Source organism: Neophocaena asiaeorientalis, unplaced genomic scaffold (genome assembly GCF_003031525.2).
Source record: "Neophocaena asiaeorientalis asiaeorientalis breed wild unplaced genomic scaffold, Neophocaena_asiaeorientalis_V1.1 scaffold7, whole genome shotgun sequence".
NCBI classification, from domain to species: Eukaryota; Metazoa; Chordata; class Mammalia; order Artiodactyla; family Phocoenidae; genus Neophocaena; species Neophocaena asiaeorientalis.
In genome coordinates, this window is record NW_020185337.1 from 14195828 (window position 1) to 14214528 (window position 18701).

Genomic DNA, 18701 nt, shown 5'->3' on the forward strand with positions numbered 1-18701 from the left:
TACTATGCACCAGTTACTATTCTAAATGCTTTATGTGTATTTACTCATTTAATAATCAAATCATTCCTACGGTTAGTTATTACTACTATGCCTATTTCACAGTTGAGAAAATCAAGGCACCTATAAGACACCTCATTTGAGTTTACACATCTAGTAAGCGGTAGAGCTAAGATTCAAACTCAGGCATTCTGGGTCTGGAGTTCATACCCTTAACCACTATGCTACAGAATAAACGGAAAGACACACACAGACGCTCACAGGCACTCACGTGAAAGGGCTCTGGACAGGGAGCTAAAAAGGTTACGCTTGGTAGAAGAAAGCAGGGAATGTCTCTGGGCTTCAACCTTCTCACTGGAGAAGTAAACCAACTACACAATACTATTTTAAGGCATAATCTAATCCTACCATTTATGATTCAAAGATTCAGTCTGTAACATACAGCCTTTTCACTTTTGACTGACATAACTCAATAATTAATTCAGGTATTCACATGTTTCAAGGAAAATGCTAACAGAGAATGAAAAATTACCCTTAGGAAATCAAGAAACAGCAGTAGCATGAGTAGAGGAATAAGAATTTCACCTCATATATATCATGTTTGAGTTTCCTGGAACATTCTTAAGAAAGTTTCCCTGAGGTCTTTCTATCTCTTCTAGAAGGTACCAGATGATAACAATTTTTGGAAAACAAACTAGCAAACCAAGTAAATGAACTACATGTTGTTCCTTCACATCAGTACACAAAACTCCTTTTGAGTTACACTTATCTATACCAGAAATTAAAAGCACTTTTCATGGAGCCAAGCCACAATACCTAAATAGTGTCATGGAATACTCTGAGATTATGAAAACATTCATCTTTAAGTGCCAATCAAAATACATGCCAGTTGGTAATACATGCTTCCAAATAAATAGTATTGCCAAATTCGTTCTATAAAATGCATTCACAGGTATATGAGGGTGAACTGTAAATGCATTTTGATCTCATACATATTCCCTTGTCACCTGGCTTAATTTTATAAAGCCGCTATTTCCTTATTTCCAACCTTGTGACTCCCTTGTTGCAAATCACTGTCACAGATAATTGTTTCCTATTCATGAAGTTACCTTCCTTCTAATTTGAAAATAGCTCACCTACTTTTATAATTACTCTTTTAGTTAAAATAATTTTTAAAAATTGCCATCCTTTAGTCAACTGTATACAAGAATAATTCTGCTGGACAAAATGATCACTAAGCAAGCCCCTGTTCTTAAATATGGATAAACATCTGACATATTCACAAATTACAATTATTGCCATTATAAAACTACAGATTTACTCAATGCATCCATATAAAAATGACAATGAACTTCAAAGTTAATTAGCTAACGTATAGAAAATCTAACAGTATTCAAACTAAAATGATCAAAACAAGTTTATTAGAATTTTTGCTTTCTTAAATTCTTCACATATAAACTGTCACTGTATGCTGACAATCAACTTCACACTCAAAGTTCCAAACTAGACTGCACTTAATTCTTAATTGCTAGAGAAAACAGAAACTTTGCAGCCCTTTTAAAACTATTCTAACACACTATCGAGAAAGCGTTGCCATGATACAGAAAGTAGTAAAATTACAGAGCCGTTGGAGGATGGGGGTTGGAAATGTTTAGCCACTGAACTTCTGCCCTGAACTTTCCCTTCGGTGATAAAAACCACGAAACCAGCCATTAACGGAGCCCCCTGTCAGCACTGTACTGTGGGGCACTGGTCTTCTTACCCCTCGTGTGCATAGAGAGAAGAATAAGCAAGGCAATGTGAAGCTGCCAGTTTAGTTCGTCCAGCCAACCCATTGCAGCAGGAGAGTCGTCAATGTGACCCGCCTGTTTAAGCCTCCTGTCTCTTGCCTTTCCTTCTTTCAACTGAGTCTCCTCTGCTGCCACTCTTGTCAGAGCTTCCGGCAAGCCTGCAGCAAGCCCTAGACAGGACCGTGAAAGACAAGCCTGTTACAAACTGGTTCTGTCACCACGGAGACTTCAACTGATCACCTCGTGGGGAGGACAACAAAGGGCGGTGAGGACCCCGAGCCAGGCTGTTTTCTTAAGAAAGGAGCCTGACCCAGCTGCCCACACAACGGCCAGCACAGGCGGGACTTTGCTCTGTACTGGCCACGCCAAAGTCCCCGCACCTCCCGGGCAGCTGTGGAGAGATTCCAGAGCGACACACACCTATGCTTCGCCGACATGCAATTACTTATTTCTTCTGCTAAGGTTTTTTTTTTCTCTGCTAAGGATTGTAAGTCCGTGGGAATTGTAGACAGACAAGGAGAAATAAATTTTTTTTCTTTGATAAAATGATAGAAATATTGCAACACATCCAAATGTTATGGCATTTTCTCACATGACCTCAACATTTAAATAATGAGGCAAATGCCTTTGAATCAAATGCACAGATACAAAAAAGGGTCACTTGTAAAAAGCCATCCTTAATGAATATTTCAGTTAGGCTACTCACTTAAATTAATTAATTTGAAATGACTACAGTTTGAAGTTTCCTACATAGAAAAAAAAGAAGTACTGTGAACTGAACCAATTTTATTATGTGAATAAAACCAAGGTAAGTTATTCAATTTTTTTAGATGTTAATTATAATTGTGCCTCAATGTAAGCTATGAACATTCTGTAATATTTTAATTTTCCATGAGATTCTGAGTGACCGTTTCCAGTACTAAAGAACATCTTAAAGGGCTATTGGTTTGACTCTGGGAACCATCGATAATAAAAGAACAGCAAGAAATATAAATGAATTGTCAGTGTGTGTAGAAACTACACTATCACCACAGACAGATACAAACAGAAGTACTTACTAAACCTAATCCATTTGCATGACAAAGGATTTATGAGTATGAGAGCAGAGACATAGCTCCGTGGTTATATCTAAGGTAGCATGAAAATGTGTTTACTTGAAATTTTGAGAATTATTTTCTTGGAAAAAAAATCTCTGCTCGCTTCTCCTTTTTAAGAGACACGCCTACCCCTCCACACACACACCAGCACCTCGCAGCACTACCCTAGTAGGTGGCATTCAAATCTATTCTCCAGTTTAAAGTAGTTCAACAACTGCTTTTTAGGATTTAACCAATACTACTATCAATCCAACACCCTCAACTCAGTTTCATGAGATGGAATTTAACAGAAATATAGTATTTTTAATCACATAAAAAATTTTGGAATATCCTAAGTTTAGACTACACATTTTGCATTTCACAGAATCCATGAAACTTACTTGTCAGGAAAATAAAAGTTGGGGGTGCTAAATGAGGTAGTCTTTAGCTAAGAAGGGAAACTGAGGCATACTAAAATGAATAAGAGTGATCAGGAACAGACGGGCAACATAAGTGAACCCCAGACAAAAACCCAGCTCTACTGCTTGAATCTCTTGTTCAAACCTTCTATATTTGGCTCAGGGCCACATCACAACATGGCTCCACTGCCAATCTGGAACCTGGCCTTGAGCTCCAGGGCCAATAGTGAACAGCTAAAATGTGGACAGCTCTCGTTGCTCATACTTTCCCAATATGGGCATCCATAAACGGTTCACAGCATAAAGAGAGAATAGTTTCTCTCTCTCCAGAATCCTAATTCAGTTCAAAGCAATCCATATCAGCAACTATTTCTAATTTTGTACTACGTGCTAGCTGAAGTACATGCACTCAAGAAGTTTACAATACCACAGAAAAAGTAATATATATGTAATAGAGAACTAAGTAAAAAAAATAACCTATTTTAAGATGAAGTGTCTTCAAATGGAATAAAGATAGAAAATCGGAGTAAGGGATGGATTAGACTGGGCCAAAACTTGGAGGCAGAGCTGAATGCTAAAATATGAATTGAATTTATACAGAGATAGAGGAGATGAAAAGAGAGGAGATTATGTGAGCAAGGACTAGAGGTAGGATTAAATACTTCATTTGTGCAACAACATGAGAAGAAAAATCTTACTGGAGCAGACAGCACCTATCAGTAAATGGTTGGAGAGAAAGCTAGACAGAGTGGAACCAGATTGTGCCGGACTCCGAATGCAGGTTACAACGTTTAGGCTATATTATATAAATAACTAAAAGGCTTTTGAGCATGGACTGGCTTAATGAATTTTTTTTAAAAAAAAGGTTTAAGATTTCAGAATATAGGATGAGTCTCTGAACCTAAACTTCCAACTATGTGAGTAGAAGTCAAAATTATTGATAGAAGTGTGAGGAGAGGTTTCCACTTAGTCAAACTTTTTGGTAATACAGATTTCTTCTTCTCACTTATACTACTATGAAATTCAAGAGGTAACCCTATTAATTCCCTTTAACATATGCTGCGTGCCAACAATGAAGGAGATGTTCTATAAAATGCATAATTAGATTCCAGACAAATAGGCTCAAAAGACCTTTAAAAAAATCATATAATGTAGATCAGAAATCTGACTTAGCAAAAAAAAAAGAAAATCCAGATTTGCGTGTGATTTAGCGCACTCACCTTAAAATCCACACCAAATGAGGCTTCAAAGAAAGCTCTGAGAGAGTATTAAAAGAAAGGTCACAATTTGAATATATACACGTGCGAGGGGCAAGAAAGAGAAAAGGAAGACTACAGATAGTACTACCAATATGAATACGACATGCCATTGCTATATATCATTTGTAGAATTCTTACACAGACCCACTCATTCTAAGTTGACGGAGCCCCTGTTGTAAAGTAGAGAGAGACTCTGTGCTATCTGTATAATCTTGAGCAAATTACTTAAACTCTCTGGTCTATAATCTGCTCATTACCTAACTGTTAAAATTGTTATATGGATTAGACAAGTAATTGAACAAAAACATCAGGAAACGGTCAATTTCCTGACAACTCTCACTAATCACTCTTCTGCCCCTTGACCAAAAAACCCTTATTAACAATTATCTTCCTTAATGTAACATTTGCCAAATTGTTCCTGTCATAAATAATGTGATCACTAAAACAAGGACACATTTTTAAAGTTCATATTATACCCGGAAAGACAAATATTTATTTAATAACTTTATTCTTATTTCATTTATTAAATTATCATATAATTGAAGCAGAAATATATGAAACAGCTTTAAAGTATGAGACTACCTTTTTAACAATATGGATCTGTGACTTAGTTCCACACAGGACCCTCCGTATATACATACATATATGATTTTATGTATATCTACAGCTTTTTAAACTGTATTTGGGGGACTGTGCCTAGTGAATGGGATACAAGAACATTAAACAGTACCTGCCTTTAGGACAAAACCTACCCTGTAATGGGTGAAGACAAACATATAATCAAATAATGACAAGGCAATACAGTGACGGCCTGCTATGCTGAGGGGATGTGGAAAGTACAGCACATAAACAAAGATTAATTCTGGCCGGGGATGGGGACTGGACTTGTGGGGAAGAGGCATTTGAACTAGCTCTTCAAAGATAAGTAGGAATTCACTGGGTGAAGAGAGGGCAAAGGAATCCCAAGCAAAGAGAACAGACAGTACAGACATTTATGAGCAAAAAAAGAGCAATGTTTGCAGAGAACATGAGATACCGGATATGCCTGGAGAGCAGAGAAACTGGGCTAGAAAAGCAGACTGGGAGATGTTGGGAAGGAAGGGCCTTACAGCTCTTAATTTGATTTTGGTTTTATCCTACATACATAGGAAGCAATGCCTTGGTTTCTGGAGGGGGCGTCTGAACAGTTTCCATTGTGTGAAATGACTGCAACTACTTCTTGAAGCTGATTACATGTCAAAAGAAACTAGTAACGTTTTTGAGATAAGGTGAAGAATATCTTCCTTTTATATAAGAAAATGCAACAGTATCCTTAATAGTCTTCATGAGAAAAATAAGGTGAGTGCTATTTTCTTTAATACTTGAAGATTTCTGCTAATATTGTTTGGAACAACATTTGCTTTTAAATTAAACTTCTGTTCAAACACAGGCACATAAAAACAACTGTTATTTCCTTGTTCCTATTAGAACATTTTACCATCCTCTAGAATTTTGCAGTAAAACAGTTTTCAAACTTTCATACTAGTTGTGCAAAGGATAGAAAAACGTGTTCAGAATTGTACTGGTTAATCCGTATTGTTGTTCTCATTTTCAGCTATACACTATTTACATAATGATATAAAAAGTTACTCCATTACCGGAGAAAAAATAAACAACAGAACTCAAGTGTACAAAAAGCTTTATTCCTGACTTGGAGTTTACAAATGCCACAACTTCAGGCTGCTTCGGGCTGCCTCCTGCCTCCCCACCCCGTTCCGATCTGCAATCTTCCACATCACTAGTCATTAACAGCCCAAGCTCCCTTCAGCTGCACAGTGAAAGACCATCACATCATTACAAATAAACAATCCCTTCCTCCCTCCAAGGAGTGACACATTATTCTGAGCACGTCTTCTCTCTGCTTTCGTTGCTCTGCCAAGGTCCCCCGTGAGTGGGAAGGGGTAAAAAGAGAGAAAAAATATCCCACAACTTGTCTAAAGCATGTAGAGGATGATTTGTGCTCTTACTTACGGGATATGATTGTCACTGTTGATCTGCTCTCAGGCCTAGATTACGTGTGATAAGGGCTGACCTTCTTTAAGTATTCACACATTATGCACTCATGGAGAGCAGGCAGGACACAAAAGTCCTTCAGATGTTCTGGACATCAATCAAGTGCACAGCATGGAGCCTGCCAAACTTTTCTTCCATTTACTCAGGGAGAGGAAGGGGGAGCCCAAGACAGACTTAATAAAGTTTAAAGCTCTGCCACAGTATATTTGGGGAGACCATTGTTATCAAAAGGGTGCTATTTGAAAAAAAAATTCTCTATAGTTACCACTAGCAACAAAAAAATTCACACACAAATAAAAAGAGACAACCAGATTTCACTTCAGCTTTAAAATTTCAAAACCTTTACTTATAAACCAGGTTTCAATGACTTTAGCAGACTGATTTTTTTTGAAATAACTGTTCAATAAGGATATATATAAAAAATTAAAAATATGAATTTTTATAACAACCATCATCACAACCTTTTTGAGGCATCTGTAAAAGTAGTAGAGTATTTGTTATGAAATACTCTGAACATATCTTAATGTAAACTAAACAACAATCAACTGCATAAACCTTTTTTACCTAATACAAATATGATTATTATTAACAGGCTACAGCCCCAATATTAGGAAATAGACATGATAATATCTTCTGATATACGTTTTCAATGTTGGTCTTTTATCACTGCTACTCCCCACAACTCATTAAAGGTACTTGAGACAGCTTTTGAAAGAGAACAAATAAGCCCAAACTTCATTGTCCTGAAACGCCGCAACACTGTGTACTTAGAGCGCATAATTTGAACATCAGCACAATCAAACCCATTAGAGCAAGATGTTTCATGGAATTTTCTAACAGAATGATATCTCAAACCTAAGACAGTATTTACCTAGAGACCGAAGAGTTCTTTTTTAAAGCTCATGTCAGCCCGTGAACATAACAAGGATGTGTATAGACTGCATACAAGATAAGAAGACTAGACACAAAAAGCAATCAACGGTAGAAGAGAATTAAAGGCAACTTATACAATTAAACTACCAATGAAAATTAACAGTGAATTTACCAAAACAAAACAAACTTCCAGACTGCCCCAGGACTCCTAAACCCCATACAGGCATAATTCTGTTCAGGTAATACCTGGTTTTGGTGTGATTCAACTAAAGGCTAATAAAGTCACACTTGTACACTAGTAATAGGGAACCAGGTAATACATAAAATCTGAGATTATTCTCTATGTCATTCACTATAGAGAGATCCATCACCTGGTCAACAGGATTATCTCAGGCCAGAAGCTAAAATTGAATGGGAGGGTGATGTCTTGACAGGAGCTGGAAAGTAAGGAACGCAGAGATGATAAATAGGTTATTTCTAGATAGATTATAGGATGCTGTTGCTAATGATGACACATGCCACTTGGCAAGCTTTCACTGTGTAGGCACTATGCTATGTACTAACATACACCGCCTCACTGACCCGCACTGCCTCACGTGCAGCATGCAGTATCGTTCCCATTTACAGATGAGAAGACTGAGTGTGCCTGAGCCAAGGAGGCCTGGAACTAGTTACGGGTAGATAAGATCAGACACCAGTACTTCCTTAGCTAGGGACCCATATGCTTCTGCTCTGCAAGAAATAACTGGGGCAGAAACAAGCCATTCAGTAGACGGAGGACTCAGAGACACTGGGGCTGATGAGATTCATTCAGGGAACATGACTGCCAGAAATGCTACAGGCTAGAGCAAAAGAGGGGTGAGATACCCTCAATCCCAAACCTGTCAATTCAGAGGAGGGGGGCAACTGACAGGGACAACAGACACTCTGGGAGCCACAGCAGTGAATTCAGAGGTCCAGTAAGAGATGCAACTTTCCCCTAGCATGTATTAGTGGTTTATAAAAAGTATATTAATAATAATTTTAAAACATATATTGTCATTCATTTAAAGCAGTGTCTTGTATATCTTTTTAACTCTTCCAGCAGCCCTTCAATGCAGGTATTATCAACCAGTGAAGTGACTAAGGTGAGTGGAGCGCCTCAGAATTCCGGGAAGAGTTGTTTCCCTTGAGTCGACCTGTGCTTTAGCAGGTATAGTGAAGCAACTCCGCGGACTCAGTAGAAAGAAAAAGTAGATGAGCAAAGTCACCAGAACTATGTAACGTACTCCTCTCTCCACCAGATGAGTCTGAGGTTGTTTTAACAAAAGAGGCTGTTTTCTTCACACCATGAGAAGGCTGCTGAGAAGATCTACTTTGCCCCACTTACAAGGAACTGCGTGAGAAAAGGGCTTTTGTTGTTTAACTCTTTGGCCCCGGACTCTTCAGTATTAAAGTTATGCACCAGGTAAAATAATGAACCACAGAAGCCACTAACTTGTCTTACCTGAAGCTCTATTCCAAAGGATATTATCTTCTTTATCAAATTAGTGCTAAAGCACCCCTAAACAGAAAATAAAAACCTCTAGTACTTCTCCGTATCTCTTGCTAGCCATTACAAAAACCTGAACACAGTTTCCATTAAAAATCAATTCTTGGACTTCCCTGATGGCACAGTGGTTAAGAGTCTGCCTGCCAGTGCAGGGGACACGGGTTCAAGCCCTAGGCCGGGAAGATCCCACGTGCGAAGGGCAAATAAGCCTGTGCGCCACAACTACTGAGCCCACGTGCCACAACTACTGAAGCCCACACACCTAGAGCCCGTGCTCCTCAACAAGAGAAGCCACCACAATGAGAAGCCCACGCACCACATCGAAGAGTAGCCCCCTGCTCACCGCAAAGAGAGAAAGCCCACGCGCAGCAACGGAGACCCAACACAGCCCAAAATAAGTAATAAATAAATTTATTTTTAAAAAAATTAAAAATCAATTTGTAAAGAGGATTAATATCACTCTACTCTTATTTCGTCCTAGAGTCAATTGTGCATTAATTTCATGCAAATCCAACTTGAACTGATATTAAATAAATTGAAAATTGATTTAAGGCCCATTAAGATGACCAATCTGATTTAAACAGTCGCCAAAATTTCCACTCTGAGTCTTCAATGTATCTCATTAGCGCCTCCACCGAAGGACGTGTAAGAAAAGAAGGGAAGGAGAGGAAGTTCAAAAGCAATAGCTGCTCTTTTAGAAACGCTTGTTTAAAAAGGATGTTCGATTTTTCATTAAAATGATATGCATACAATCAGAAATTGACCATTGAACAAGAAAATGTTTACTTCACTCTAAGGCAAAAAAAAAAACCATATAAATTATTCATCATAGTTTACCTTCTGCCTCTTCAGTAAAGAATCTTGCCTCGCTTTGCATCTGTTACTAACATTATCTCTTTGTATTGGTTTTTATATTATCTCTTTCTGGAAGTTGTTACAAATAAAAATAGCCTAAGAAAAGCAAGCTTGAAGTCTTGAATTGTACAAGAAGTTTTAGTTTAACCCCATAGTGGGCTACAAAAAAATATCAAAGAGCTGTCAGTCCTAGAGTAGATGCTTATGATGTCCTTACGAAGTCCTCATGGTGGTTTACAAGGTCACATAAGAGGTGGCTTCCAAATATCTCACTGGGCACCCTCTCCTCCTATTCTCCCTGTTCTTCATTCTGTTCCTCAAACACACCTTGCGTGCTCCAGCTCAGAGCGTTGTGTCTCCTCTTCCTCTGCCTAAAACACTCTTCCCTTAGATACGTACTTAGCTTCCTCCATCACTTCCTTCCAGTCTTGGCTCCATTCTCACTTCGATGAAGCCTATCCTACCACTCCTCGTATCACTACAACCATCCCCATCCCCAAATCTCTACTCGTCCCTACTGGACCTCTATTCCCAACATTCTAATGAAATTCTTCTTTCAAAGGTCAACAAATCCAACACATTTTTGTTATGCTGCCTTTCTTGTTTTCCCCACTTATCATCCCCTAACCACTCTAAATTAACTTACTATATTTATTGTTAACTGATTCCCTCACCCCTCTAGCATGTAAGGACCCCACGGGCACTGGTCTTTGCCCATTGTGTTCACTTGGATACTGCAAGCACTAAAAACAGTGACTATGCAGTAGGTGCTCGATAAATCTTCTTTTGCAAGTATTTCCTTTGACAAGTCTTATCTCTCTCTTCCTAAAGTACCTGACCCTTACTGCCACCTTACTCTCATCCCAATTACTTTTTCCTTATAAAGCTCTATCTGCCCTCTGAATTCTACCTGCACCATTCTAATGAAATTCTTTCAAAACTCAACAAATCCAATGAATTTTTCTTAGTCTTTATCCTTTCCATCCCTGGGCAACATGAGGCACTGCCTCTACTTCCCTTTTTAGAAGGCTCATTCATTTAAAAGTAAATTGAACAAATAAAATACTTGCTAGAAGCTCTTCCTTTGGTTTTCATAATGAGGGCTTTACCTATCCAACTTTCTTCCTCTCCTGTTCATATAAACATAGATAACCATGATTCTTTCCCAACGATCTCTTCTCTCAAATGTGTTCCTTTGTAACGCCCAGGCTTTAGCTAATGCCATTTCGACTACCAGGCTACATCTTTTTGCTGAACCGCCACCCCGCTATTTCCAACTACCACAGCACAACTAAGTATTACTACTACGCCTACAGCACTCCAAATTCTACCTCTCCCAGCTCTGTGGATGTTACCATACTTTCCAGCCACCTGGCTTTAAGAGCCCTTCTCACTTCCTATGTTTTGGGCCTTTTCCATTTGTTTGAGACAGAACTCTGCCAAAACAGAAGGTTAAAAAAAAAAGTGACAGACTCACTTTCTCCACCTCTCCAGCAGGTAGGACATGACTACATGACTGAAATCTTCCAAATCAGATGTACCTCTCCCAGATTTTACACGAAGCTAACAAAGACTTCAGGGCATCCATTCTGACCAGTGCTGGTGGGAGCAGCAGCTATGTTCATTCTCCACAGGCTGCAACAGCACCAGGTCTAGGGGCAGCATCTGGATCGCGCACTGACGATGTGAGCAGTGGTAGGGTCTATGCCAAACTGTGGTGACAATGGTGTCCTTATTACAAGATAAACGCTGGGCTGGAATTTTAAGTACTGTTCTAGGCTATGTCTCTTCCAAACCTGGTTCTCATTTCCTCCTGGAGAATCTATGAACTAGCAAATATCCTCTTAACAACTTTGTTTTCTGTGTAAATTAATCATAGTTGGTTTCTGTGGCTTTCAACTGAGAAATTTTGATGAATATACCCAGGAAGACCCAGTTGATTCCCTCAGTAGAAGTAATTGTTTCCTCCTGCAAACTTCCATAGCACTTTACTGGTACCACTTCTATGACATTTATCTTATTATTTTACCCTGTGTTGTAACTATTTATGCCTACTCTCTTCCTCACAACACTTTATATTTCCTTAGGGTGAGGTGCCTGTCATTCATCTTTATCCTTTTACACTTCCTCCTTGTCTACTTCAGATATCTTTCAAAAACAAACAAAACATTGTTTGTACATTCTTTCTGCTTCAGGAAGTTGCCCTAAGTCCCTCCTTGCTGTGTTGTTGATCTGACAAGGTTCCACCATTCCATTCTTGGAATTACCTTCAAGATTAACTTATTCAGTAAGTGTCTGGTGCCTCCCCAAGATTCTGTCTCTTAGGTGCTTACCTCATTTCCATGTGCTAAAGGCCCTTTTTACCCTCTGCTCCAGCAGTATACACAGAGCATCAACAAGGTTGCCAAGACCATTCAACAGGGAAAGGACAGTCTTTTAAACAAATGGTGTTGGGAAAACTGAATACCCACATGCAAAAAGTAAAGCTGGACCCCTACCTTATACCATATACAAAAACTAACTCAAAATGGATCAAAGAACTAAACATAAGAACTAAAACTATAAAACTCTCAGAAGAAAACACATGGGAAAAGTTTCACATTACTGCATTGGGCAATGATTTCTTGGATATGATTCCAAAAGAGCAGACAATTTAAAAACTAGATAAATTGGACATCAAAATTTAAAACCTCTGTGCATCAAAGAATACAATCAATATCATGAAAAGGCAACCTAGGAAATGGAAGAAGACATGCAAATCATATATCTGATAAAGGGCTATTATCCAGAATATATAAGAATGACTAGAACTCAACAACAACAAACAACCCAATTAAAAAATGGGTGAAGAACTTACATAGACATTTCTTCAAAGAAGATATAAAAATGGCCAACAAGCACATGAAAAGATGCTCAACATCAGTAATCACAAAGGAAATGTAAATTAAAACCACAATGAGACACCATCTCATACCCAACAGGATAACTACTATCAAAAAAACAAAATAAGTATTGGGGAGGATGTGAAGAAATTGAAACCCTTGTGCACTGGTGATGGGAATGTAAAATGGTGCAGCTGGTATGGAAAACAATATGATAACTCCTCAAAAAATTATAAATAGAATTACTTAATGATCCAACAATTCTACTTCTGGATATATACCCAAATGAACTGAGAGCAGAATTTTGAGAAGATATTTAAACACCCATGTGCATAGCAACAGCCAAAAGGCAGAAGCAACTCTACAATAGATGAATGGATAAAATGTGGTATATTCATATGATGAAATACTATTCAGCCTTAAAAAGGAAGGAAAATCTGACACATGCTACAGTACTGATGAGCCTTAAACACACTATGCTAAGTGAAATAAACCAGTCACAGAAAGATAAATACCGTTATATTCATATGTTGAAGCCATAACCCTCAATGTGATGGTATTTGAAGGTGGGGCCTTTTGGAAATAATTAGGCTTAGAGGAGGTCATAATGGTAAGGCCCCCATAATGGGATTAGTGTCTTTATAAGAAGAGGAAGAGAGAGCTGAGCTAGCTCCATTGTGTTTTCTCTCTCTCTCTCTCTCTCTCTGCCACGTAAGGAGACAGAAAGAAGACAGCTATCTACACACCAGGAAGGGGGTCCTCACCAGGAACTGAATGTTCTGGCATCATGATCTTAGACTTTCTGGCCTCCAAAACTGTGAAAAATAATTGTCCATGGTTGTTTAAGTCACTCAGTATAATGTATTATGTTACTGAGTTTCAACTTTGCAAAGATGAAAAGAGTTCTAGAGATTGGTTGCCCAACAATGTGAACATACTTAACACTACGGAATTGTAACATGTAAAAATGACTAAGATAGTAAATTTTATGGTATGTGTATTTTACCAGAATTAATTTTTTAAGTTTTTTTTTTTTAAGGGAAACAACTTTTGTTCAACCCAGGCTTCCAGGATACTGTATCCCAGCCAGGGTGATTCAGAGAGTTGATTTCCTACTCCTGCGTCATTCCCATCCTCTACAATGCTGTCAACAGTGATTATCGGGTTAAAATCCTGCAGTGGCTCCATAATATCCTCTCTGTAGGATCCAAGCACCTGCAGACAGAAGCATCTGCCCTGCCTCATTCTCCAATTCCATATACTCCCACCAATCTCCATGTACTCCGTGTTCCAGCTGTAACTGTATTTCCAACTGCAATCTTCTCTTAAATGTCCACTTCTCTCTCAGCTCTCTGCAATTAAGTTCAACAAGATTTCACTGAACATGCACTATGCATTGAGCATTGGGAGACAGGACACATAGATTAATTTATAGAATGTTTCTATTCTCAAGACCTTAAAAGTCTAGTGGAGGGACACTCATAAAGATATCCCTCCTACTATGAAAAGGTTATCTATACTCTCAAGGAAACTCATCATAATTCTGAGCTCTAAAATGTTTTAAAGATACACTGTTGGTAGCAAATGTGTGCCAAAAGTGTGTGTTTCAATGTAAAAAAAATTAGGAATCCATTATTTTTACTGTAGGAATTCCATGGATAAACCAAAATTAATAAAAAATTTGAAAATATTAATATGAAATTTAAAAAGTCAAACTCAAGAGGTGTGTGTATAAATATATATGAATATATATATTTATTAACATGTAATTATGTGTCAACACTGTAACATTTTTATAGTAAAAAGGAAAAACTGCAGGTACATTTCTTAATAGCCCATTTATCACTTTAAACTTAAGTAATTTTGCCTCTTTACTGGTTTCATAATTAAAGTTTCTCCTGCCATTTAGAGTAAACACAATTTCAGCCATGGGAGACAAGAATGACCAGTTCAAGTTCAAGGGTTCACTGCACGTGAATATCCGTAAATGCCCCTTGACAGTCTTGGTAGTATAATGAACCCTGCAATTACTCAGCAGGCCATCACCACGATACATGAACATAATGCTTCCAACTTCAAACAACAAAACATTATACAAATAATACCAACCAACTGTTACAGTTCACATAGGGCTTTTGGAAACTAATGAAATTGCAACAGTTCCTCTTAAACCTTTAAAATTTGCAAAGAGTTTTGCTTTACTGAGCTACACTTAGGGGAAATAATTAATACAGAAAGGTGTTGGCATTATATACAATTGGGAGATGCCAATTAGCAAAACCCTCCTTCAAAATGACACCAGTTAATTCCCACGTGAGCCCTCTGAGTGAAATAGCCTCTCTCTTCAACAAATGCCAGTGCCTCATTGTCTTTAGGAATGTCTCCAGTCATCCTACATATAACCTCCTGGGGTAAATGCTTCTGGCCCTGCCTTCCTGTTGCCTCTTCACTGAAGAAATCATCTTCATTAAGTTAATTCATCTGAATAATAGCGTGCTTTCGTTTACTCTGGTGGCTCCTCCACTGTGGTAAGTTTACTTCTGCAAGACAACCTGACAACAGCAAAGAGTATCACCAAGTAGAAAGTAACACACAGATAAAAGATCATTAATTATTAGCACCCTTAAGAAAAAGTATAGAACATATCAGACAATGTATGTGGACATGTGCATAAAAGTAGGCATCTCATCTACCAACTTAATTATCTGAGTGATTTGGAGATTAAAGTACAAGACTTTAACTTATATTTTCCCAGTCAATAAGCTGAAGACTGCTGATGTGCAAAGCACATTGTAGTATAGATAATAGGTAGTAAGTTCACGATTTTTAACTTGGTAAATAGCTACCCTGTGCTATTTTCATCACAAAGGGTTTATTGTTACTGTGGACATCTTCAGAGTGGGCTTGACATGATGGCTCAGCATTTATCATCCAGTTCAAAAGGAAAGATGAATAATAAAGCAAGCTGGGTTTCCCTCTCAGAACCACATACTGAGGGAAAAGCATGGAGGATCTGGTCATGAGAAATGGAGAAATTTTGGTTTTCTCCCCCTCCATGTTTTTAATCAGATAACTTCAGATAACTGGTTGAACATTTCAGACCCCAAGAGATTAATCTACAAATCAACTAGTATTGCTACTTCTAATTTTATTTTTGGTTTTTTAATAAAGTGAAAAACATGAGAATAAATTAACTGAGAAATAGGTTCTCTAGGTTTGGAAACATTTCTTTTCATTTTGTTTTACAAACCAAGCTAAGGAGTCTTCTGACCCTAAAAGAGTACTACTCCTTTTTTAATTGGCAACAGAGAAAGAAGCAATAACCTGGACTATAGATAACTTTAAGCATTTAGTTAAGAAAAATCTGTACTTTTAGAAGTACAGACTTTATTTATATATATAAAACTACAGCACACTTCACCACATATTTTTTAAAATGAGATCCAGAATAATCTGATAATTATTATTTTTATCTAAAATAATATAGACATAATGGGGAAAACTTTTAATGTTATCTAGAAATTATATGAACATTAAATTTTTTTCCAAAAAATGAAAAAAACTAGTAACAAAACTGAGAACATAAAATATAAAGTACCTGACATAAGAAATGGTAAGAAATCATGCTTAAAGTGAATGGAGTAGTATGGACACAAAGTTATTTGATAACTTTACAAAGGTACAGCTTTACAAGAATGTTCTGAGGTCTATACCTTTGTGTAATACTAGAATTGTTCCTCACGTTATCATTTGAGGTTGAACTCCTCACCAAGATTACAGAATCCAATAGAAGATGTGTATGATGAAAATGCTATAAATTAAAAGACTCAAGTATCAACCTCCATATAATAAAATTATGTTCTATAAAATGAGCAAAGATGTACTATACACAGTGATTATACAAGGGGCCCTAATGTATAGTCAAGTGTACTTGTGACACATGAGAATGCAACCATAAATCTATTGCTAGTCATGATAAAACCTAAATAAATGTTTAACAATTATATTTGCTATCTTAAAATAGGTTATCAGTACCATATCAAGTCTTTCAAATTCACAGCATAAATCTGAGCAATGTTCTTTACTTTCTCTTGGTAAATAAAACTATGGTCATCAGAGATGTTAGAAAACCATTCCAGTAAACTGACACTTTGATCACAGTTCTACAACAGGTATTCAAAAATGATTCCTAATGAAGATGATGTTTCTGAAAATCACTTAGAAATTTAAAAGTGGACTCCAAAATTTATCCCATTCATTTTCTCTTCTTCTGGCTAATAAATGTATTTGAACCAACTGAAGTAACAACTTCCAAGAAACAATTCAGGTGAAAAATGCTGATCTATCAAGATACTTCACACTTCCACAACAATGAATGAATGCAAACAGGACAGCCAGCCAAGTTGTTACCATTTTAACTCTTCACAAGGGATATTTTCTGTTCACAATTCATTAGATCTCTCTTAACTTCTCTCTTTCTCTTCAGGTCTCATATCCAATACATTATATCAAGACCTGGTAGCACTATATCGAAAATATATCCCAAATTGAACCACTTCTCAGCACTTCCACTGCAAAAACTCTAGACCAAGTTAAGATCTTGCAGAAACTTGTGAAACAGCTTCCTCTTTACTATACTGATTCCATATGTCCCACAACAGACGGAGTTCTCCACTCAGCAACCAAAGAAACATCCACAAAGTGTAAAATCACATATCATTTTCCTGCTTAAAACTTCCAGTACAAACAAAACCACACTTGCTACTGTGGCCTACATGATTTGGCCTCTGCCTGCTTCTTTGACCTCATCTCCTATCGCTTTCCCCTTTGCCCAAAATGTTCCATGAACGCTGGTTTTCTCTTTATCCCTCAAACACACCACACTAGCTACTGTGGCCTACATGATTTGGCCTCTGCCTGCTTCTTTGACCTCATCTCCTATCGCTTTCCCCTTTGCCCAAAATGTTCCATGAACGCTGGTTTTCTCTTTATCCCTCAAACACACCACACTAATTTTCTCTCACAGTCCCTTCACTTGTTCCTCTATCTTATTCTCATTATTTAGATTTCAGCTCCATGAACATCGTAAGAAAAGTAACCACCAACTTTTCTAACTCATTTTATTTTCTTCAGATCATTTCTGGTTGGATAATCTTTGTTTTTGAATTTATCGCCCGTTTCCTCCTAAGCTTCAGCACTTTGGAGGCAGGTACTTTGTCATGGTCGCCACAATATCCAAAGCATCTATAACTGCGCCTGGAGCACAACTGATGTTTACGGAATGAATGAAGTAAGCTCTATTATCTGTGCTCATACTGTATTTACAGATACAATAAACCCTTGTTGATTGTGTTCTAGAATGGCTTAGACCAAGGACTGAGTAAGCAGGAGGGCAACCCTCACCGCAGTAGATGCAGTGGGTTACAGAGGAAAGTAACAGCACTGGACACACCTCTCCTAATACCATGAGGTTTCTTAAGTTTGCCCTAGCAAGGACCTGGGAAGGAGGAGACAGTCAGTGGAATCCTAGAGAGTGGGGAAACCCTAAAAGGCTGAGACACTCGCCTGACAGATAAAATTTTAATCTGAAATGCAAGAAATATCTTCAATTGTCAAGCTCAATCATCTCTCATCATCAGAGAAAAAAGGGAATTTTCTAAAAGCAAGATCAGATAAATCAATTAATGCTACCTCTTCCTTTATTGGACAGACTACGCAGTATGCAAATATAGACTCTAATATATTAGCTACTAGAATCAGTATTCAACTAGCTAAGAGTGTTGGCCTCATAGGCTAAATTACAGACAGATTCAGCAATTCTTAATTCAACAGTACTATTAATAAGCAGTGTCATCTTGCTGGGTTTCAAAATAGAATTTTTAGTGTGGTCTAATAAAAAGTGCCTTAGACTAAGGGTCACAGATCCCAGCTCCACTGCAATTAATCCCTCTAAGCATCAGTTCTTGC

At 37.7% G+C, this 18701-nt stretch overlaps 1 protein-coding gene and 1 long non-coding RNA gene across 6 annotated transcripts in view; one reads left to right on the plus strand and one right to left on the minus strand.

The window, feature by feature from the left end:
* BMPR1B (bone morphogenetic protein receptor type 1B) overlaps window positions 1–18701 on the minus strand; it is a 221796-nt gene that overhangs the window by 113069 nt on the left and 90026 nt on the right. For 2 of the 5 annotated variants that reach the window (XM_024736113.1, XM_024736107.1), the window contains exon 1: window positions 1760–2193. The exons of the other annotated variants lie outside the window; for them this stretch is intronic. In XM_024736113.1, coding sequence (XP_024591881.1) covers window positions 1760–1832 — 73 coding nt within the window. In that variant the 5' untranslated portion in view covers window positions 1833–2193. Of the gene's footprint in view, window positions 1–1759; window positions 2194–18701 lie in introns of those variants that run through there. 5 annotated transcript variants of the gene reach the window in all.
* LOC112393752 (uncharacterized) lies at window positions 2282–9157 on the plus strand. Its single transcript, XR_003001999.1, has 3 exons — window positions 2282–2595; window positions 5690–5879; window positions 8551–9157. It is a non-coding gene; the product is annotated as an uncharacterized LOC112393752 (long non-coding RNA).